The sequence below is a fragment of the Pan troglodytes genome, chromosome 11 (genome assembly GCF_028858775.2).
Source record: "Pan troglodytes isolate AG18354 chromosome 11, NHGRI_mPanTro3-v2.0_pri, whole genome shotgun sequence".
NCBI classification, from domain to species: Eukaryota; Metazoa; Chordata; class Mammalia; order Primates; family Hominidae; genus Pan; species Pan troglodytes.
This window is the reverse complement of record NC_072409.2, coordinates 78,012,626-78,035,804: the sequence shown is the minus strand read 5'-3', so window position 1 is coordinate 78,035,804 and position 23,179 is coordinate 78,012,626. Positions and strand designations below refer to the sequence as shown.

General features: G+C 52.6%; 1 protein-coding gene across 2 annotated transcripts in view; it reads right to left on the bottom strand.

The window, feature by feature from the left end:
• The window catches only part of SHB (SH2 domain containing adaptor protein B), a 149,986-nt gene that overhangs the window by 26,061 nt on the left and 100,746 nt on the right, over positions 1 to 23,179 (bottom strand). The window contains exons 4-6 of one of the 2 annotated variants that reach the window (XM_054658049.2): positions 10,670 to 10,841; positions 3,389 to 3,508; positions 1,823 to 1,940 (exon numbers count right to left, since the gene is read on the bottom strand). In XM_054658049.2, coding sequence (XP_054514024.1) covers positions 1,922 to 1,940; positions 3,389 to 3,508; positions 10,670 to 10,841 — 311 coding nt within the window. In that variant the 3' untranslated portion in view covers positions 1,823 to 1,921. Of the gene's footprint in view, positions 1 to 1,822; positions 1,941 to 3,388; positions 3,509 to 10,669; positions 10,842 to 23,179 lie in introns of those variants that run through there. The other variant, XM_016960905.3, reaches the window with a different exon arrangement.

The following is a 23,179-nucleotide window of genomic DNA, read 5'->3' as shown; positions in this document are numbered from 1 at the left end:
CCTGCCAGGCAAGCCTTGAGTATCTGAGAGATCAGGCCCCTCACTTGGTGGCTGGCAAAGATGGTGCTTGCTCCAGGCAGCCAGGATATGCAGTACCAGGACGGTTCCCCTTGCGGTTGAGGTGATTCATTCCAGGGCGTTGCTCCCCAACCAGCAGCTGGACTGGCCATCGGGAGCTGGGGCTCCTCTGGGAAGCAAGTTCATCTCCCCTGAGTGGGTTGCCTGGCTTAGCCATAGGATGCCCAGCCCAGCCCACCTCCCCAATTCTGGCATTCTTCAGGGGAAAGCTGGGCAGGTGAGAACAATCCCGGCCTTTGGAGGTGGTGATCTAATGCCTCTAGATCTGCATGCAAAACTAGACCTCACCTCCAGCTCCTTTGGGCTCAGATGGGTCACCCAAATGACAGTTCCTGATAATGAGGTCCATGGGATGGGTGCAGGAAGGCAAACACAGAGTTGATGGTAGAGGCTGCTGGGCTGCCTTCCCAGTCTCCCTCGACGTCCTCCCCTCACCTGGGAGGTGCAGGTGGTCCAGCCCACAGATGGGGACATGGGGAGAGTTAGAGAACCCCTGATGTCGTTGGTGGAGGTGGCCTTAGAGCCCATCAAAGCCCAACTCCCCACTGGACAGATGTAGGGGAAGAAACTTGGTCACACAGGGAGCAGCGAGTGGCAGGACAGGACTCCTATCCAGAATTCTGGACAATGGGTCCTTCCTGTGGCTCTTAAAAATGGACTTCAATCAAACTGCAGGGCTGACCCCAGGAAACAGGGGCAGGGTTATGGGAATCACACTAGATAACACTGACACAGCACTGTCTGGGCTGGGAACACTGTCTGTCAGCAGCTCATTGCCATATGCAGTGCACAGATGAGGACACTGAGGCCCCTATCGCGTGACTGGCCAAGGCCACAAGGCCAGTGAGTGCAGGAGGCCAGGCACGAGGCCCGTCCTCTACCTTCCCCACCAAACACAGCTGGGCCCTTGGGACTGCATGCCTACGCTGTGAGGGCAGAATCAACGTGTCGTCAAGGGTGGTCCTACCCTCTAGGGAATGGCACACCCCAGTGAGGAGGGGAAATGACGCTTCTGGCCCTCTGAGCCCCACTGTGAGCTGACATCTGGGCCTGCTTTTATAACTGAGGGTACACTGCACGGGGGACTGAGAAATGTATTCTGCAGGAGACAGCTGGTGCTATTACTTCTGCCACCGGGTCTAGGTTCCTTGTGTGCTCCCTGGTTGGGACCTCAGCCCTGGCACATCCTGGATACTCAATAGGCTGCTGTTCCCTCGAAGGCAGGACTGCACTGGAGTCACCACAGGGCCCCAGTGCCAGCCAGGCAGGACCTTAGTTCAAGGGCTCAGCACTTCCCCACCTCTGCCTGGAAGAACAGGAAGCTGGAGCAGCTGATGGGGCTCTGGTCCTCTAGGATGAACGGCCCGGCTTGGCATGGAGTGCTCTGTCCTGTCCTCCCTGATCCTTTCGTGAAGGCCCCTCCAGGCCAGGCCCCCAGCCACGGGGATTCCAGGAGGAATGAGGTTCACTGAGGAACTCAGAGACAGATGGGGAGGGAGACAGAGTGATAACCCCCAATGACCAGCGCCCCAGAGGGTCCCTGGAGCACTGAGGAAGCCCAGTATGCAGGGAAGGCTGGTGACACTTGAGTCCTGTCGCTGATGCCACCTGCTTCCTTTACCTCTCACAGCCCAGAAGAGCACCATTCACCTTGATGGCCCCATCAGCATGCCTGGTGGTGTGCACGCCCCCCTGCTGCTGTCCTCTCCTCAGTCCAATTCCGCTCCTCTGGCTTTGGCCACCTTCTGCCCGGCCCCAGTTGCAGTTTAGCATATTGAACTTTCCTCGGCTGCCATAACTGACCCGATTCTTTCAGCCATCAGGTCTGATGGCAGACAACGAATTATGCAGGCACCAGCAGCCTAGAGAAGAGCAAGGTACCTATTTCTTGTTTGTCTTGAGTGCCTTACCCGCTAGGCTAGAAGTTCCCTCTGCATCCTCTCTGGTTTAGGCAGTGGTCCAGCCTTTGGTCTTATTCCCCTAGTGATGACAGGCTCACTACCTTGAGGCAGCTTGGGTAGCTCTAATTCTTGATCTGCTCTGGCTATTAGGAAACTTTTCCTCTTGCAGAGCTGGAATCTGTCTATGCATCGTCTGCCCACAAGTCCCCTGTCTGTACATCGGCTCCCTCTGCCCTGACAGTCCTTGAGAGATGCATGGTCCCCACCCCGTGTCCACATGCTCTCTCTTCTCTAGGTGGACTCCCACAGCCTGTGTGCCTTGCCCTACCTGCCTCTGCCCATGCCTGCCGCCCTCCTGCCTCTGCAGTTTGTCACTGTCCCTCTCAGGGCAAAGCCCAGAAGTTGTGGGGGGAGGGGTCAGTCGTGAGCAGAGAACACAGGCCAGTTTCACCTTCCTTGGTTTTACTGAAGCCTCTGTCTACAGGGCCGGCATGTGTGTGAGCTCTCCTGACAACCGTGTCCCTGCAGGCCGGCTCTCCCTCCCATGGCCTCTAACAGCGGTAAGTGGGACAGAGAGGATGCCAGGCAGAGGGATTCACTGCTTCTGGGGGATCTGTGCTGGCTGAAAAGCCATAATTTACACCCCAATTATGTCCAGCTCTCTATATGTCCTTGGCAAATCCCTCCTTTATTCTGGACCTCAGTTTTTCTGTAAAATGGGTTTAGGCATTCTTTTGGGTCCCGTCCAGCAATAGCACCCAACTAAAACATGCTTTTCTTATTTCTGGGCCTGCCCATCCTGACAGAAATGCCTCACAGGTCAGAAAGACCTGAGAGTTTCCAAAGCTGCGATAGGCAGTAACACCACCTCTTCCCAGTGCTCTTTCTAGACTTTGTGCAACACCCAAACTCAGGCCCACACAAACCGCAAGCCAGAGCTAGGTCATGCTCACAGTGGCAGAGAGTCACGGGCTGGTCACAAGTCCTGGCCCAGCCACTTGGGCCAGCCACACCCCCCTCCGTGAACCTGTTTACTCATCTGCAAATTGGCGACGATATGTTCCTCAAAAAAATCAAAGGACCGTCGTCGTGGGCTTTGAGAGTGGGATGAGGCATGCTAGGAACTTCGTACCACCCCGGCTCACAGCAGATGTGAAAGCTTTCTTGGATAGTTAATATAAAATCCTAGAAAAAGGCCCCTCATCTTCTGGAAGGGCAACAACAGCGAACATAAAAACTCCTCTGTATCCCAGGAGAATAGGATCAAATTGAAAAACCCAGGCCTAAAATAACGTGTGCTGGCAAGTTTCCCAGGGGACACTGGCGGGTCTTTCTGCCACAGACACGGTGGCCGGCTGCGCTCGCAGAGGCTGCCGAGGAGGGCTGGGGGTGCTTGGGGCGGCACTCACCTCAGGGAGAGGGAGTAGTCATGCTTGCTGGTCTGGCTGTTCCGGACAAGGTAGCTACACTCCTTGCAGAGTCGCAGCAGGTTCTCGGCGTCTCCTCTGCTGATGGCTCCGTGATACCATCTGTGGAGAGGGCAGAGAGTGGTCAGAGCCCAGCGCGATGGGATTCCCATGGCCCTGACCTGCCTTGGGAGACTCAGCACCCGCAGAGAGCCTCCCTGTACAAGCAGGCATGCACTGGTTCATTCCATGGGTACCCACTGCCCGCCTGCTGCTGCCGGGTCCTGGGGAGAGCACAGTGAACAAAACCCAGTCTCTTTTCACGGGAAGCTTATGCTCTGGTGCAGGGAGTCAGGCCACAGACACTCAAGTCATCACAGAGCACAGTGTGAGGACAGGCATCATGGAGATGAAGTGGCATAGGCTCATGGAGCTGGGGGCTGGTGAGGGACTATTTCAGGCAGGGTGGGCAGGGAAGCCTTCTCAAGGTGAGGTGGCTCACGCCTGTAATCCCAGCGCTTTGGGAGGCCAAGGCAGTTGGATCACCTGAGGTCAGTTCAAAACCAGCCTGGCCAACATGGCGAAACCCCATCTCTACTAAAAATACAAAAATTAGCCGGGCGTGGTGGTGGGCGCCTGTAATCCCAGCTACTCAGGAGGCTGAGACTGGAGAATCACTTGAACCTGGGAGGCGGAGGTTGCAGTGAGTTAAGATCATGCCACTGCACTCCAGCCTGGAAGACACAGCAAGACTCTATCTCAAAAAAAAAAAAAAAAAGAAAAGAAAATGGAAAAAAAAGAAGAAAGAAAAAAAAAGTGACATTTCAGTGCAGACCTGCAGGAGGCAAGGAGGGAAGCCAGAGAGGAGCTTTCTTGGTAGACAAATCAGCAGCGAAGGCCAAGGCAGAAGGCTGCCTAGCATGTTCTGGAAACAGCTAGGGGCCAGCATGGACAGAAGCAGCAAGGGGAAGGGGTGTGCAAGAGGTCCCGAAATGGGGCTGCAGCAGGGGCTTTTCTCTGTTTGAGCAACATGGAAACCATCAGAGGGTGCTAATGGGAGGGCCACGCTCTGACTAAGGGATGTGTGCAGACATGGATGGTGGGCAGGGAGGTAGCTGTCCATGCTCCTGCCAGACGGCTCTAGCACCACTTGGGCATGTGGGAATCCCAGCATTACTGCTCCCAGATGCCATGCATGCCAGAGGAGGGCAGGCGGCAGAATCTGAGGGGAGGAGTGCCGTGCAGAGGGCCCGACTCATCCCCCATCTCCCATCAGAGAAGGAAATGGGAGCAATGCTTTTCTTTTTTTTGAGACAGGGTCTCACCCTGTCACCCAAGCTGGAGTGCCGTGGCGCGATAATAGCTCACTGCTGCCTCAAACTCCAGGGCTCAAGCAATCCCCCCGACCCCCAGCCTCCAGAGTAGCTGGGACTACAGGTGCGTGCCACCACGCCTGGCTATTTTAAAATCTTTTCTAGAGACAGGGTCTTAATATGTTGCCCAGGCTAATCTCCAATTCCTGAGCTCAAGTGGTCCTCCCACCCCACCTCCCAAAGTGTCAGGATTACAGGCGTGAGCCATTGCATCCGGCCTGATTTTCCTTGTGTGTGTGTGTGTGTTTCCTTTTTTTTTTGGTTTTTAGAGACAGGTTTTCACTTTATTGCCCTGACTGAAGTGTAGTGGTGTGATCACGGCTCACTGCAGCCTTAAACTCCTGGGCTCAAGGGATCCTCCTGCCTCGGCCTCCCAAGTAGTGGGCCTATAGGCACGCACCGCCATGTCTGGCTCACTGATTTTCATGACTGGAAGAGCTGACGGTAAAACTGCAGGGAAAGAATAAAGATCCTCACTGCCCATGAGTGGACACACTCAAAATACATTCCTGTTTACATGATGGTCTCTGCGCAGTAGTGGAGGGGGTGAGACTCAGCCAGGAGAGGCAGAGGCACGGGGCGGTACTGTGGCTGGAGTGTGCTTTGTCCACAGAGACATGGATGCTGCTCCGAATGGTGGCTCTGTTGCCCGCTGGCCAGGCAAGCCACTGACCAGGCGGCTTCTATTAAGCGAGGATCATGCCAACCTCTCTTGGGTTGTGGGAATGTAACAAGTGGCCCCGCAGGAAGGGCCAATGTAGAGCCTGATGTGGGGCGAGTCTTAACCGACGGCAGCTGCAGCATTAGCAGAAAGAGATTGCCCTCGCAGACTGTGTGGTGACATCCCCACCTACAATGGTTGCAGGCCGCTGCCCATCCAGAGGCTGCATTTTACATTACATTTCCAGGTGCAAGTGGGGATGCTGCCTCCTGGTGCCTGTCTCAGAGTGTCCTGCAAACCGTGCCTCTGAGAGTTCCGGCACTGACACTCTCCTCAGAGAAAAACCCAAACCACCCATCCCCGTGCAATTCCTGCCACTCATGAGGCAGAGCTCAACAGTTAGTAGCAGTGGCCACAGCAAAATTAAAACCCTAAGAAAAAAAATCAACTTTAAAGTCAAGGACTGGAGAGTAAATGTGAGTGTCCTTGTCCAGTGGGAATGCGGCCAAGTGGTGGACGGTCCAGGCAGTGGCCACCAAGCTGGACATCCGGAGGGGAGACTTTCCAGGGGAGAAGGCAGGAAGAGCATGCAGACCACAGACCCCTTTCTTTCTAAAGGTACAGAGAAATATGTAAAGAGGAATGTGAAGTTGGGGTATGCATGGGTTGCCACAATTAAAACACCACAAGTAAAACATTTCCTGAGACATGAAGGTCCATGTTATGCTTTAGAAAGGCTACATGGCTGTAATCAGGAGAAACAAAGACAGCATTGACTTCGGAAGTAAGAGTTAACAGGTTTGGGAAGGCTGTCCTCTGGGAGATTTCACTGTGTAACACACCCTCAGTGAGCTGACAAAAACGTTTTACTAGGAAAACAAGTCCCAGCCATTTGAAGCTGAGCCGTCCTCAGGGAAAGGCCTAGAAGTGGTCTCTGGGGAAGGGCTGCCTGCCATCCACCCTCCCTGAGCTCAGGAGCAAGCCCTGCTCTGAGATGGGGGCATGGCCTCTGGATTCTTGTTAAGGGGAATCCCAGGTGGTTAACAGGATAAGCTACCAGTCCCTTCCCCAACTGCTCCACACAGAGGCAAGGGCAGGGGACAAGGGGCTGAGGAACAAAGGAGAGAAGGAGCAGAGGGTGCTGGATCTGGGGGCCGGGCCGGCACTGGCCAGCCTGTCAGCAGGAGGCTGGAGACCAGGAGTCAGGCTGGGCTGGGCGGTCCTGTGGGGGGCTACAGCCAACTGTTGGGCCCACGCAGGCCTTGCTTCACCTGGAAAGAGAATCCAGGCAGGAGGTCATCTCAGGGATGGGCTGGACCTCGTGGGGTTGGCCAGTCAGGTCAGAACCAGGGGGATTAGGGAGACTCAACTATCGTCCTTCACCCCAGCCAATACCCATGAGCTCATCCAGTATTTACTCACCACTCACTATATCCTTGATCTCACGGGGCTGATGAAGGGAGAGGAAGAGTCAACAGAGAGATACAGGAAACAATTCCAGATAGTGACAAGGGTTATGCAGGCATCCTGGGGTTATGATAAGGCAGTGACTGGGGTTGTATGAGATGCCCGCTTAGAAATGAACGGGCAGGGGAGGCCCCTGAGGAGATGACATGTGGCCTGAGAACATGAGAAGGAGCCAATCATGAAGAGCCAAAGAAAACATCCCTGCAAAACAGGCAGCAAGTGCAAAGGTCCTGAGGTAGGAATGCGCTTGCAGTGCTCACAGAGCAGAAAGGCGGCAAGAATGACCCAGGCACTGTGAGCAGCGGGCAGGAGGTAGGCCCAGTTCTTGTGCCCAGGAGGAGAAGTTTGATTTCACCCACAGCAATAAGAGTTTTAAGAGATGTTACTTGCCCTGGGAAATCTTACAGACAGTCAGTCAGGTTGGCGTGAGGAGGGGCCAGAGGAGACAAGTCAGGATGCTAGTGAAGTAGTTCACATGGCAGGTGGCCGCGGAGATGGAGGAATAATGGATTCTGGTGGTACTTAGGAGGGAGCACTGGCAGAACTTGGTAAAGCAACAGATGCTGGTGTCCAGCAAAAAAAGGAATCAAGATGATGACGGGTTTGTGGCTTGAACCATAACTAGTTAGATGTGACACCGTTTATGGAGGTGCGGAAGTTAGGGGAGGGGCAAGTTTCGAGGAGAAGATCAGGAGCCCAGTTTTGAACACATTAAGTTTGAGATGCCCACTTGTCAGCCAAATGGGATGCCAGGAAGCAACTGGACGTAGGAGTCAGGAGCTCTGGGAGAGGTGTGGGCTGATGCTACATGTCTGTGAGTCACCACTAGGATCCTGGGAGAGACAACCCAGGGAGAGCACGTAGTTGGAGACTGAGCCCTGGAAAGTCAGACCTTCAGGTCAAGCAGAGGCAAGGAGCCAGCAGAGGAGATGGAAGAGTGGCCAGGGAGGCAGGAGGAGCACCAGGCCCAGAGGCCCAGAAGGAGAGTGGTCAACTGTGGTGACTGCCACGGAGGACAGAGGGGGTCGTCTGGGGACCGGGGCAGAAAAAGGAGGCTGGCTGTGGTGGGTGAGAGAGAAGGGGAGGTGACAGAGAGGGGAGAAGTGCTGGCAGCTCTTTGGAGACTGTTCATTCATGCAACAGCTATTTATTCAGCACCTGTTACCTGCTGGGCACTGTTCTAGGCACAGGTGGTGACCTAGACAAGTTCCTGCCCTCATGGAGTTTCTGTTCTCAGCAGGGGCAGTTGAGAGGAATGTTGAGTCAAGGTTTTTTTTTTTTTACTTATGTTGGCAAAGTTTGTTACTGGGACACGTTCATATACTGATGGTAATGATGGAGGAAGGAAGAGGGGTGCAGGTGGGGCTGCCTCCAGGAGGCAGTGGGGACAGACCCTGAGCACTGGAGCACCTTTCTGCTGTCCCAGGAGGGAAGGCAGGTGGTAGGAGCGCCTAGGCAGATGTGTGCCTGCCCATCCATGGCCACCCCGTGTGACCTGGGGCACACCCCCAGTGCCTCGGTCTCCCCTCCTACCTCCCTCTGTGCTAGGGTGGAGGAGAGGTTCAGACTGGAAGACGCCTCCTGAACTCTAGAACAGCATCAGTTCAGGTGGGGGACTAGGTGATCCTCTTTACTGGGGTCATCAGGCTCTATCCGAAATGGGATTTTACCTTAAGCAAACCCCTCGGGTGATGAGTCAGGACTTCTGACTCATCTTGGGGAGTTAATCGTGGGGAGATGAGACGATGGGAGAGGAAAAGCCAGTCATGCCTCTGGACTTGGCTGGGGGCCCCATCACGTGGGAATGGGAAAGGAAAGAGAGCCCAACCCTCCCACCTTGAGATGAAGGCTGAGTCTGGGGGTGGGAGTGGGCAGGCTGGGCCCAGACTGACCCAGGCAGACCTGGCCACTGCTGGTCAGGACGCACGCCGAACATCTGTGGGTCACAGTTTGTTGATTAAAAGTGCACAGTTTGATCAGAAATAAGCAAAACCTGTCAGACGATCTGCATGGCTGTGAGAAATGATTCACAGCACCGGCTGGGAGCACCACCCCCCCACACCCGATGTGCTCTGTACCGCAGGAGTGGAGCACTCACAAAGGTGGCAGAAGCCTCCAGAGGTGACAGCACTTGCTTAAAAGGGCAGCATATGATGTCATTCGGAAAACCCTGCATCCTGCTCACCGAGTGAGAATTTCCTGTGAGGGTATGCCCTGCCAGCCATGCCAAGACCAGAATCCCCAAGACAAATACAGTACGTGACACACACCAGGGAAGGCTCACGAACCATGTGTGGTTGTCAGCGAGTCTTGTGGCCTTATGTGTGCCTACTCCATACCAGGCAAAGGGTGGGAATGAGCAAAGAGTAAGTGGAGGAGAGGGGAGGGGAGAGGGTGGGGTCTGGGTCATGAGGTTGGGGGCACTCTGAGCCGTGAGTCCTTGCCAAGGCTCTGCACCACTCTGGGCCCTGATGTTCTCATCTAGGCAATGGGCTGACAACCCTTTATTGCAGCACATTTGCTTGTTTAAGCAGACAAGACACCTGAGGACACCAGCACAAGTCCTGCACCTGCTTTGTCAAGTTCCTGGAGAAGCTCATTCTAGTCCAGTTATGAGACACGGTTAGAAACTGAAAACATAGTTTGCGGACAATTCACAGAATGAATGGCAGGCTAGGGAGGTGGGACTTTATCCTGGAGGTAATGTGGAGCCACTGAAGGTTTCAGAGCAGAGCAGGACCCTGCACCCAGGGATGATTTGGCAGAGCAGGGAGATGATAACCATGGCCAAGGGGTGGGGCAATAAAGGGCCCGGCCCTGCACAGTGCTGGGGGGCAGCAAGAACGGAAAGGGATGTGGGACCTTGGGGGCAGCATGGATGGGACTTGGCCACTGACTGGAGGTAGGAAATCTCTGGGCAAAGGGGCTGGGAAAACCCGCATCAAGAGTGGAAAGGCCTCGCCCAACTCTAATAGTATCAAGCAGACATGGAGCAAGAACACGACTGTAGCTAGAAAATAAATCTAATTTACACATAGTTTTACACTTAGGGGAAAGGATTTAGTTTATATTTAGTTTTTCCAAGGACTTATTTGCTGCATGATGAAATGAGAAACTAGGATGTAAAAAGGAGGAGTGCACCCTGTAGACTCTTTTGCAGTTCCTCCTGCCATTGAAGGTAAGGGTGGCAACACAGTGTGGAGAGAAAAAGTTCAGGGCTAGAAGCTAGGAGGTATGTGTTCTAATCCTGGGCCTACCACTGGCTGGGTGGCAGCCTCAACCTTCCAAGAGCCTTAACCTGCCCATGTATACACAGAGGGGGAGGTAGGGGCAGGCTAGAAGGCCCCTGGAGTTCTAGCATGCCTCAGTCTGGGAATTTATTTATTTATTTTTTTTTGAGACAGGGTCTCGCTCTGTTGCCCAGGCTCGACTGCAGTAGTGTGATCACAGCTCAACACAGCCTCAACCTCCTGGCCTCAATTCAGTCTCCTGCCTCAGTCTCCCAAGTAGCTGGAACTACAGGTGCATGCCATCATACCTGGTTAATTTTTGTATTTTTTTTCTTTTTTTTGTAGAGACAGGCTCTCACTATGTTGTCCAGGCTGGTCTTGAACTCCTAGGCAAGTGATCCACCCACCTCGGCCTCCCAAAGTGCTGGGATTACAGGTGTGAGCCACCACGCCCGGCCCAGTCTGTGGATTTTTAAAAGAAGATGACATGAAAGAGAGGGCAAAAACTAGGTGAACTGGGAGGTGAGGTTGGGCTTTGCTCCCAAGAACTTACATTTGCTTCTCCAGGGGGACGGCAGGATCCACCCTTTCTCCTAGGATCCCGCAGAACTCGGGGCTCCCATGTTTGATAGGCTTAAAGCCCCCTCCAGGGGCACGAAGCTGGCGCCGCCGGTCCCGCGAAGGTGAGGGGGATGACTGCCGCTTCTCGTTGCCATTAAACTGTGCTGTGGGGAGAGAGAGAAAGTGCAGGGTTAGCAGAGCTCAGCCCAGGGAGCTACTGTGAGGCACAGAAGGGTAATGTTCAGCTGGTCTAGTTGGCACTTTACAGCTTGCAGGAGGAAGGGTTTCAAGCAATGACATAACATGGCACAAAAGATTTTGGCTTCCTAAGACAGGACACCCACGTGGTCACAGCCCAATGGTGCGTGTGAGGGGCTGGCTGAGCCTCCAGAGGCCACTGGGCTCAGCCTTACCCCCACAGAAACCTCCCTGCGGTCTCTAGCGGGGGGCATGGCACTGCCTTGGGGGGGCACTGCCTTGGGGGAGCTCTGTCCTCTGGACAGTTCTCAGGGGAAAAAGCTGTTTCTTGTATTGGGCCAAAAATCTGCCTCCAAGTGGCTCCTCTCGTCCTCTCATCCCACCTCAGGCCATACTGGCCACATCTGCCCCTTTCCCTGGGATACTCCTACAGAGTGCCACTTAGGGGTCATGCTACATCCCCTGTATTCAGATCCCCCGCAGGGGCCCAGGACCCAGCGCCCAGGTGAGGCTAGAGCAGTGCCCATAGCACAGGAAGGGCCATTCCACATGCTCTTCTCCCCGCCCTGGGCCTGTGGGAGCATCATTCACCCCCACAGGCTGGGGGAGGATGCTCCTTGAGGGAGACCCTGGAGACACCACAAAGAGCAGAAAGCGCTGAGCTAAAACTGGAGTTGCCAGAGGGTTCCTGGAGACCACCTTGCCAGTTATCCAGCTGGGCCTGTTTCCTTCTCTGAAAAACAGGGATGATGACACCACCCATCTCATGGGGATTAAAGCAGGTGACACACCTAGAAATCTTAGCACTGTGCCTGTACCTGTGGAAGGTAGTCTGTGCTGTTATTATAAATCACACTTATTGTGTCTGCTCAATGCACACACAGTACTAGTCACCTCACAGAAGCAACTGAACCAACCTGAGTTCTTCTCCTAAGCCTGCCAATGATTAGCTGCGAGCCTTGGCTACGCTATTGAACCTCTTTGAGTCCCCAGGCTGCTGTGAAGGTCAGATAAGAGGATACTCCAGCGCCTGACACACAGAGGGTGCCTAAGAAACGAGGCCAGAGCCTGCAGAGGAAGGTTCCTGAAGCCGAGGCCAGCTGCAGGCTCACAAACATGTCCCTGGCTGTGCCACACAAAGGCGTAAACCTCTCCTCTAACCAGCAAGCATGATTGTGGCAAGCTATCCTCCAAGACCGGCCAGACACACGAAAATCAACCCCCATGCTCACAGAAGGTCCTGGAGAAACCTCAGCGCTGGTGGGGTAACGCACTGTCTGCTGAAACCGAGGAGCGTGATGAACCTGTTCTACATCTCAGCCACTGAACCATCTTCCCTATCAGGGACTGTGGGGCATTTCTGTCCCTCTAAGACACTCTTTTTCCATCAACCACTTTGGAAAACAGTGGGAAGGGAGGCTCTTGCCAACAGAAGGCTCCAGAGACACCGGACCCACCCACTTTCCGGACTGTGCTGAGCGTGTGGCCAGCCTGCTACCCAGCAGTGACACCGACAGGTAGTCCACCCGCGATGACACTCCTAACCACTTATCCACATGTACTAGGCACAATTCAAGGCTGGGAAAATAGTGATGGGCACAACAGACAGAGATACCTGCCTTATGGAGCGCAGGGTCCTCGTGAGGAGAGACAGGCAATAAATCAATCTGCCTATCAGTGGCTGGTGACAAGTGCCACTGAGAAAAATACAGCAGGGCAGGAAAGCCCTCTCCAAAGGTGACATCTGAATAAATATCTGAAGGGAGGGAGGAACATCTGTAGGAAGGACACTCCAGGCAGAAGGAAGAACAAGTTCAAGGGCCCTGGGGTGGGACTGGGCCTAGAGTGAGACACAAAATGATCCAGAGTGATTGGAAGGGAGTTGGGAAGGAAGCTGGGCTTCCTAGTTTTGGGAAGGACTCTGGCTTTGTTCTGAGAGACGTGGAGAGCCGTTCTGACCGGGCGCTTCCTTACAGGATTGCTGTGCTGAAAAGAGATGGAGGCAAGGGGTGTATGGGAACACTCTGGACTCTGTCTGATTTTGCTGTGAACCTAAAACTGCTCTAGAAAGTATAGCTGGCTAATTAGAGGGACAGAGAGCATGTGTACACGGGCACACAGGAGGGCAGCGAGGCAGTGCCCGCCAGTGGTCAGATCCAGCCACATTCTGCAGGCAGAGATGGCAGGACTCGCCTGTGCATGCAAAGTACAGCATGAGAGGAGGACTACGGGTGACCACAGGCTGAAGTGCAGCATCAGAGAAGGACGACTACTGGTGACCACAGGCTGTTGACCTAAGCGCTGGAAGGATGGGCTGGCCTTACCTACGAGAGGAAGACTCACCAAAGGCCCTAATTAAGCTTCCAGAAAGCAGCATGGAGGCCATGCCTTAACCTAGAGACACCCACAGCTCCGTGATGCCAGGGCTGGTGGTGTGGAGAGGAGGCAGAGCGAGGACTCGCTGGGGGTTCCTGCCCTTCCTTCTGGCCACAGTTCTGTCCTGTGTCCAACTACACACAGACAGCAATGACCTCAAGGCCTTCCCAGGGGACAGGTCCTGGGGCTGGAGAGTGAGAAGGCCCTTTCCCATCAGCTAATAAGGGGGCTTTTGTGACAGTGGCCTAAAACCTGGAGCTGGGGCCCTAGCACACACATCACCACCAGCATCTACCCCTCGCTGGCCTTCCAGTAGCCTGGATCTCCCAGTGGGGTTCTGGCTGAATGACGGCACCCTGATGGCAACCAATCATGGGACATATGGTCTTGGACAGGGGGTTGGGAGAAGGAGAGAAAGAGGTGAAGCAGGTTCTTACCCGAGCCCCTACTTTGCAAAGCCCTCCATGGGTGACCTTGGGCAGGGGAGAGCACTGGGGCTAGACAGACAAATTGGGGCCATGTCATCCTGGAGCCCCTTTCTAAAGAGCTTGGACTTGAACTTATGGATGGGGATAATCAGAGAATGGGCTTTAGAGACCTCTCTGAGTGCTGGTGGAGGGTGGATTTGGGGTCAATCCTGAAGAAGGGAAGACCAGTGAGGGAAAGGTGATGGAGGCTGACCCCCTCAATGACGGGAGGGATGTAGAAGCTTGACTACTTGTGGGAGTGAGTCCGGGATAACTGCTGTGTGATGCCCAGATTTCCAGCTTGGGGGAGGGTGATGCCCCCATTGGGATGGGCACAGAAGGGGATGTGGTCAGGGAGCATGGGACCAGCCTGCACTTCTCCATGATGCCTCCCTGCTGCTAATTTTCTGGTTGTCAGGAATAGAGAGGATACAACTCAGCAGGCATCCTGGCCCACAGGGCTGCCAGCGTTGAAGGGCAGCGGCTTGCCCTGGCATAGGAAGGGGACTAAGCTGGAAGTGAGGTTCTAGGCTTAGTTTTGCCACAGGCTCAGGAGACCGAGGGACCAGATGAATTATAAGTCACTTTCACTCCTGACATCCTGGGGCTCCACTGGCTAAAATCAGGATTGGGGGATTTCTGCCAATATAAATCTCTACAATCGACATCCAGACACAGAAGGTGAGCAGAGAGGCATGGAGCACAGAACATGATTGTGGAGGGAGCCCAAGCTTTTCGGCACAACCCAAAAGGCTCTCTAGGACCCGGCTGCTTGTCCAGCCTCAGGTCCACCAATCTCTTCACCTCACTAATACCACTTACCCTCCAGAGGTCACCTATTTCAGGAAGCCTTCCTGGACCTCACCTCTCCCAAGACTCACCTTGATCTTAGCACCCTAACTGCATGTCCTTCCTGGCTCCCGGTGAGCCCCCTGAGGGTAGGGGCTGTATCATGTGCCCCTTCCCCCATACCTAGCCCATTACCGGCAACATAACAGGTGCTCAATAAGTGATTAAATGAAGAAACTTAATGAACTGCTGTTTAGCTTTATTGGGAAAAAAAAATCGGTTTCATACCAGATAAATTGGATAAAAACTAGTAACGTCCTAGTCAACAATGTAATTCCCCACTGAAATAATTTATACATTTGCTGGCAAGCTTAATAATATAGCCATATATCTTAGAGAGAACAGGTGGTGATGAGTGACAGGCTTAATTAGGCAAATCATTTCACCTAAAATACAAACATACAAACTCCAAGTGCAGTGATTCGGCAGCCTAAGAAAAAAAATGTTAAGAACAAAAGCACCAAACACAACTGCTCTCATTCCTTCTAATTACGTTTCTCCTTAATCTGCAATTTAACATGGCAATTCTTTTAATTTAGTGATTTTTCTGCAAATGATAAAGACACAATCCTTCAAAAGAAGATCTGCATTTAGAGAAAAAATATGCTACCCCCGTGAGTCATTAGAATGACAGAACCTAATTAATTTCACCTATGGGCAATTAAAAATGGAAGTTGGAATCTGAAGGAGGAAAGTAAGACTCAGAGCTGTGCAGGTTGAGGCTCTGGGAGCCCTTCTGACTTTGGTTCCAATGATGGGGACCAGACCCTGGTGGTTGATGGGAGAGAGAGCCTGGTCAATGTCTTTCCAAAAGTTCTGCCATGGTGGCAGGACTCATTCCTTGAGACCCAGCTCAAGTGCCTTGCTTCTAGGAAGCTTTCCTGGCCCTCCCATCTGGATTGGTCCCCTTTCTGCTTGTATGACAGATTTTACACCAATCAGTCCTAAAGTGTGGTCACTGCCAACAACAGAAGACAGCATCCAAGACACCTAGCTTAGCTCTATCCCTCCTACTGGCCCTGCCACGTGGGTAATGGGTGAGGAACGGCGGTCCAGAGGAGTAGTAGGAGGAACTCCTCCAGGGTCTCAAAGCCAAATAGCAGGGTGAGGGTCAAGCCCAGGACTGCAGGCCTGCAAGGTCAGGTTCACCCCACCCTTGGGTCTTCATTCCCCACAAGAATACCTGAGGGCTGCTGGTCTGGCAGGAGCTGGGCCTCATTCATCTGGCCTCCCTGCTGTGCACTTCCTACTTCTAGGCCTGGAATTACTGCCCTTCTGCTCCATCTGAATGATGTCTAGGAAAGGTCTGGCACAAACGCCACCTCCTCCACAAAGCTTACCCTGATGCCACCTGCAGAGAATTATCGTCTCCCTCTTGGTGGCTCCCAGCCCTCAGTACATCTCCTGTAGCTCAGGGGGCATCCACACCACTCTTCTCAGTCAGCCTGGGTGCTGTGCCTGGGATTTATTTTTCTTTGCCCTCTCCAGTCTCTTGTCTGCCCCTAACTCACAGAAGTTTCATGTGGAGAAGGTGCTTGGATGAGATAAATGTGTTCCTTCAGGGTGGATCTCTTTCCACTGTCCTGTCCACTGTTCAGAGCTGGCCAGAGAGTAAACTCCAAAAAGCCGATGGACCTCTAAAGCATAGCTCTCCTGGGCTTGCAAACCCTCCCTGGCTCCCCAGTGCCCCAAGACAAAGGACAAATTCATTCTGGCACTCAAGTTCCTCTGAATTTGATGTAATGATGCATCTTCCCCTACAAAACCCCTGTGGGTTCCACACCCACCCTTAGGTTCCAATCACAAAGGACAGCCAGTCCCCAGATCTATCATCTGCCTTTTTGTCTTTAGGGCTTTGTTTGGCTAAGTCTACCCTCTAGAATCCCTTTACTTCACTATTTCTCTGCAAAAACCCCAGCTATTCTTCAGAGCTCAGCTCCAACGTTATCTCCTGGGGTAGGTTTTGCTCTAGACCCCCAGGTAGAATTCCTTTCTCCTCCTCTGAGCTCCAAAGTCTGCACCACTGACCTGGCACTGGCCTCTGCAACACTGAGGCATGTAGGTGTCTTCTCAGAATTGGACACTTTGCAGAGATGGGGCCATGTGCCTCAGTCTCCTCGGAGTCTCCCCATGGCCAACCTGCAGCTAGCTCCGATGAATGGCCCATGGCTGAAACCCACCCAGGGAATGGAGGAGCTGCAGTGACTCGACTCACAGTTTAGGAGTCAGGAGGACCTGGGTTTGAATCCTGTCTCTGTCATTACTGAGTGACTTGGGGCATGTTTCTTAAACTTCTTTGAGCCTTAGCTGCCTCATCTGCAAACCAGGGCTGACAATACCTGTACCGTGAAGGTAACAGATGATGTACCAAGGTCCAGGCAGGCCCCCTGTAAGCGGGAGACCCTGACCCATGGTCACATGTACGCTCTGATACAAAGCCTGTATCAGAAACCACCCCTTTTTCTGACTCCTGCTGAAATTCCTGAGTCAGAAGCTCCAAGAAGATAGGGCATTTCATTCTGTTTTGTTCAAGGCTAAATCCCCGATACCTAAAACAGTGTCTGATGTACAGTGGATGCTCAACATCAGTTGAAGGAATGAACCTGCACCTGGCTCAGCAGGACTGTAAATCTTCCATTCATCAGCCAACAAAGGAAACTCAGGAGCTGGACTCACTCAAGTGATTTTGGGAACAGTTTTGAAAAATGGCTTCATCTTTTTTTTTTTTAAGAGACAGGGTCTCATTCTGTCGCTCAGGCTGGAGTGCAGTAGCACGATCATAGCTCAATGTAACCTTGAACTCCTGGGCTCAAGCCATCCTCCTACCTCAGCCTCCCAAGCAGTTGGGACTACAGGTGCATGCTACCATGCTGGGCTAAGTTTTTTTTTTTAAGTTTGTAGAGGTGGCCTCTCGCTATCTTACCCAGGCTGGTCTTGAACTCCTAGCCTCAAGTGATCCTCCTACCTCAGTCTCCCCCAAACGCTGGGATTATAGGAAGGAGCCACCACGCCTGGCCTAGCTTACTCTTTATTTAGTGATTCCTGCTCATGGGCAGGCACCATGGGGGACTTAAAGTCCACGTTCTCCTCTAGTTGTTGTGGCAAACCTATGAGGTCAGTGCTATTACTGCCCTCGTTTTTAAAAGTGACGCCCGGTATGGTTAGGTAAGTTGCCCAGGGCAATAGGAACAGGTTGCTATGACAGGCAATGGGTCCCAGCGCTAGCCCTTGAGCCCTCTGCTTTGGGACTGCAGCCCTGGGCAGCCTCCCCAACCCAGGAGTGCCTTCCCCGGGGGAGGTGCAGTGAGAGAAGAGCTGACAGTCTGCCGCACATCCTCTTGTCCTCACCATTGACCAAGGGTGCGGGCAGTGGCCCCCGGGGATAGGGGGTCATTCAAAGAGAACTGGAACGGAGCAACAGGACCCAGAGGAGACTGGCATGGTTCTCCAAGCTCTGACTGTCTGGCTGCTTCTTTCTGGCCTGAAGTCTATGACCCTCTCAGTTCTCCAGTATAAGATGGAGTTTCCTTTAAACAGAGGCAATAAAGGTTGGAATGATGAAAAACAAGGCACCGTGTGTAGACTGCTTGCAAGGAGCTCTCAACCGCCACAGGCTTCTTAGCCCCTCTGCACATGAGCTGGAATGAACATGGGCCACATTTGTAAACCATATGTGGCTGACAGGAGGGGCTTGAAGGCTGTTGCAGCCCTGGTGTTGGTTCACGAATGTACAGAGGCAGAGTCAAGGTGCCCAAGGCCTTGCACAGTCCCTGGCAGGGGTTCCTGCACAGCACCAACAGCTAGGCTGGGACTCTGGGGTGTTGGTGAGGGGGAAAGGTGGGTGAGAGTGGGGAGAGCTGAGGTGGAGAGCCCAGAAGGCACTGCTGCCCAGGTAGTTGTGCGACCCCAGGAAGGGGCAAGGAGGGGAGATTATGCATTGGTTTGGGAGGTAGGGTGGACTACATGACCCCCGGAGTCTATGAAAATGCCATCAACTTTCACAACAATGCACTAACATCTGTAGATGACTGAAACCCTGTTCCCATGACAATGGGCCTCTGCTGTTTCAGCTTTCCAAACAACGTACTGTATCATCTCATCTGACCCTCACCAACACACAGCAAAACAAGTATTAGAATTCCCAAACAAGTATGAGAATTACCATTTTATAGATGACACAACCGAGGCCCAGAGAGGTGAGGCCCCTTCTTCCCTCTAGTTCAAGAGTGAGTTTTGCTCACCCACCTACCCCACCTGCCCAGTGAGTGTAGGTTCCTTTCATGTACCTGTAGGACAGGTGGCTTAGCAAATGTTTGATTTGTATTTCCAGGATCACCAACAAGAGGCCTCTGTGTTCGCCTGGAAGACACACACAGGCCTCAGGGCATTGTGCTGCCACTCGTGATGGGAGGTGCCTGAGAACAGAGGTCCTCATTGTGAGGGGAGGCGGCCAGCGACTCACCACAAAGCAGGCAAGCGGGAAGGCTGTGAAGCAGGTGCCAGGACGCTGCCTGGGTTCCAGGAACGCTGTACACACATGTCCAAACCTGGGATGGGGACGGCGGGCCTGGCAGAAGGGGCATGCCTTTCTTCTCTTATTTGTGACATCCCCAGAGGAAAAATGAATGCTATTACTGGGAGCAAAGACCCCACCCTAAGATCTGATGCTTGACTACAGGAAATCTAAAGATAAAGCCCGATGAAGATGATGAAATAACCCGAACGCAGAGGCCTCTACGGCTGCCAAAGCAAGCCATATTTATTGTCATAACTCATTATGCAGATGGGAAATGGAGGGCTGGAAAAAGGACTGACTCACCCAGAGTCAACAGTTAGACGTGAACTTGGACTTGAGTCCAGGTCTCCTGAGTCCTGGAGGCCCCTAACAAGTTCAGCATAAACCCTGTGTGAGTGCAATACAGTCTCAAAAACAACCACAGTAACCACAGTGATACATCTATGAGCACTCACTGTGCCCCCAACTCTCAGTGCATAGTACCGCCCCCACTGTACAGATGAAGAAACAGAGACAACTTGCCCCAGGTCATCCCGCCAACAAGTGACAGCACAGGACTTTAAATCCAGATACCCCTGGCCCCAGCACCTGAGCTCCTTCCTGAGTTCCGGGCCAGGCCCATCTGTAAAACATACCTGGGACCTACACACGTCTGATACAGTATGTCTCCCGACACTTTCACCTGCAGACACCCACAGACACTTATTTAGAATCCTAGAGCCTGGGAAAGTGACTTTTTCCCCATCCACAAGCCCAAAGACCTGCGAGGAGCAGGCTGGGCATTTGTGGAAATGAGTCTCCCTGTCCATACGACCCAAAGCCCCAGCCCCACTGTGTATGTTTCTCTGCTGCCCATTGTGGATGGCTGTGAGGGAGGCCAGCAGAGATGGGGAGTGGAGGTCGGGGGGACAAGCCAGGTACTGGCCACAAATATGGCTTGCCAGGGCTGCCTGCACCCAACCAACACACCAGTCTCCAGGCCCACAATGTGGCATCTGGATTCATAGTCAATCCTCAGACAGGCAGGGACATGCTGTCCACTTCTCCCTGGAAGTTGAGACCAGAGGTGGCAGCCACAGCAGTCAATGGCTACTCAGAAATGCCCTCCCACTGCCTCACCTAGTGAGGAGACAGGTATACAGCATGCAAGAAAGACATGAAAACACACCAACTGTGTGTGGGCAGGCCATGAGATTTACTGGTATTCTACTGCTCCTAAGAGAACACAGGGTTGGTTTTCCTGAGACCCGATTTACTCAAATATCTTTTTTTTTTTTTTTTTCTCGAGACGGAGTCTCACTCTGTTGCCCAGGCTGGAGTGAGTGGCACGATCTTGGCTGACTACAACCTCCACCTCCGGGGTTCAAGTGATTCTCCTGCCTCAGCCACCTGAGTAGCTGGGATTATAGGTGCCTGCCACCATGCCCAGCTAATTTTGTATTTTGGGGCCGGGGTATCTGGATTTAAAGTCCTGTGCTGTCACTTGCTGGCGGGATGACCTGGGCCAAGTTGTCTCTGTTTCCTCATCTGTACAGTGGGGGCGGTACTATGCACTGAGAGTTGGGGGCACAGTGAGTGCTCATAGATGTATCACTGTGGTTACTGTGGTTGTTTTTGAGACTGTATTGCACTCACACAGGGTTTATGCTGAACTTGTTAGGGGCCTCCAGGATTCAGGAGACCTGGACTCAAGTAGAGACCTGGATTCAAGTGGAGACAGGGTTTCACCATATCGGCCAGGCTGGTCTCGAGCTCCTGACCTCAGGTGATCCACCCGCCACAGCCTCCCAAAGTGCTGGGATTACAGGCGTAAGCCACTGCGTCCGGCATGATTTACTCAAATATCTGAGGGCTCACTGTGTGCCAGGCACAGATCACAGGTGTGAACAAGACAGGCAGGGTCTCTGACCTCAGGGAACTTAAAAATCTCCACATGAAGATGTCTGAGCTGCCAAACAGAAGAGCAAAAGTATTCTATCAAATCTTTGTTTTTTTTCCACTGAGGAGACAAAGGCACTTGGAGGAATATTTCTATCAATGTAATTAGCAGATGAAACAAAGCTATTAAACATTGGTGGTTTTTTTCTCTCCTTTTTTTAAGATTACTAAATGAATTTATTCATACGTCAAATAGAAAAACCAACTGGAAAAACCTGTCCCTCAGTAATACATTAGCCAAAGGAAGCAAGTGATCCCCGTTCTCTCACTGAAACCCCCCTTTCCTGGGCAGACCTGCTGTTCACAGGTGTTAAACATTAATTACAACTGTTACTCATTACATAGCAAAAAGCATTTGGTACCAACACAATTGTTAATTTCCTCACAGGCTCAAGGCATTCTGGGAAGCTATACAGGGGACAGGAAGCATCATGGGAGCCTAAGGGAAGCCAGTTTGGAAGAGACAGCATTCTCCTGGCTAGGACAGGTGGTGGTGGTGGCCGGGTTTAAGGTTCTCCAAGGGACCCTCTGCAGATGCCGGGGCCCTGTTTATTCTGAGCACGTGAAGATGAGTCACATAGCTTGGTGGGAATAGCAAGTGTGGAGCAGTGCCCTACACACACAATGGTGGCGTTAAACCAGCTTCAGAGCGACTGTGTTTGAGGGGGACGGTGACAAGTCACGAGGGCAACATGGTATGGGTGCAACTGCTTCTGCCTTGTACCGGTGTGCAAGGGAATTCCAGCCTGACCCCAGCCACACACAGGATATCAAGGCAGCAGTGGAGAGAACAAGTGCTGTGCAGTCAGACTGGCCCAAGTTCACAGCTGTGTGACTGTGGGCAAGCTGCTCACCCTCTCTGAGCTTCAGTACTGTCATCTGAGTGACGACAATGAAGTGAACCCTACCTTGCAAGGCTCTGTAGGGTTAACCTATGCCAGGTTTATAATTATTGCTCAATAAATGTTAATTTCCTGTCCCTGGTTCCTCCCCATCCTTTCCTTACCTTAATGGGATTATTTTAAATTAGCTAGTTGAGCTGGCTCTGAGATGATTCATAGTTGTTTAGGAAATAGACATACCTGGGGCCTTACTTTCCCTTTTAGCCTCACTTGATGAGGCTTTGAAGGTGTCAAAACTCAAGAGGGAGGCTGGCTAAGGGGTGATACCATAGCGTAAGCACCCCACACGCTGACAGTGTCTAGTGCGTATCTAGCTATTTCCGAATAAACCAATGTACTCCAGTACAGGGTGTAGTAGAAGCACAGAGGGGAAGGAACTGGTTGTGTCAGGGAAAGCTTCCTGGAGGAGGTGACTTCCCCTCCCTAACTCTACCCCAACCCCACACCTAATACAAAGCATGTACTCTGTACCCTCTATGTTCTCAAAGTGGGGTCCCCAGATGGCAGCATCAGCATCACCTGGGAACCTGTTGGAAATGCAAACTCCCATGCCTCACCCCGGATCTACCGAATCAGGAACCCTGGGGGTGGAACCCCAGCAATCTGTATAACACTTCCTCCAGGTGATTCTGATGCCTGCAAGTTTAAGACTTACTGCTCCAGGCAAAAAAGAAATCCACAGACATGTCAGACCTAGAATAGGGAAGGCGCGGATCGGAGGAAGGCCCCGGGGACCCTCTCCCACCCAGGGGACCAGTGGCCCAATCCTCGGGAGGGACTGAGTAAAGAATGGAAGAACCAGGGGACTCGTCAGAACTGTTGCTGGAACTGGGATATGGGGTTTCCTGAAGAAGTGGTGCTTTCCACACCATCCGTGCTTCCCATTGCCAGGCATAACTGGGAATGAGCTTTGGAAACAGGTCCTCTGTGGCCACTAAGTACTTCTTTATGCAACATGGTTTTTATGTTAAATTGAATTTTATGTAATACAGCAAGCCCCCTCTGAACACCAAAACCAATTCTGAAAACCAAAACACCAAATGATCTTTAGGGCTTACCATGTCTTTTCATTCAGATCTTTTGTTTTTATTTAATCAACACAGAGATCCAGTGTGAGAAGTTGTGACCATCCCCATTTTACAGATAAGTAAACTAAGGCTCAGGGAGACTGAACAGTCTGTCTCAGGTCCCGAAGTGGTGAAGGGTGGAGCCGGCATGTGAACTTGGGACTGTCTGACTCATCCCATTGCCCCATG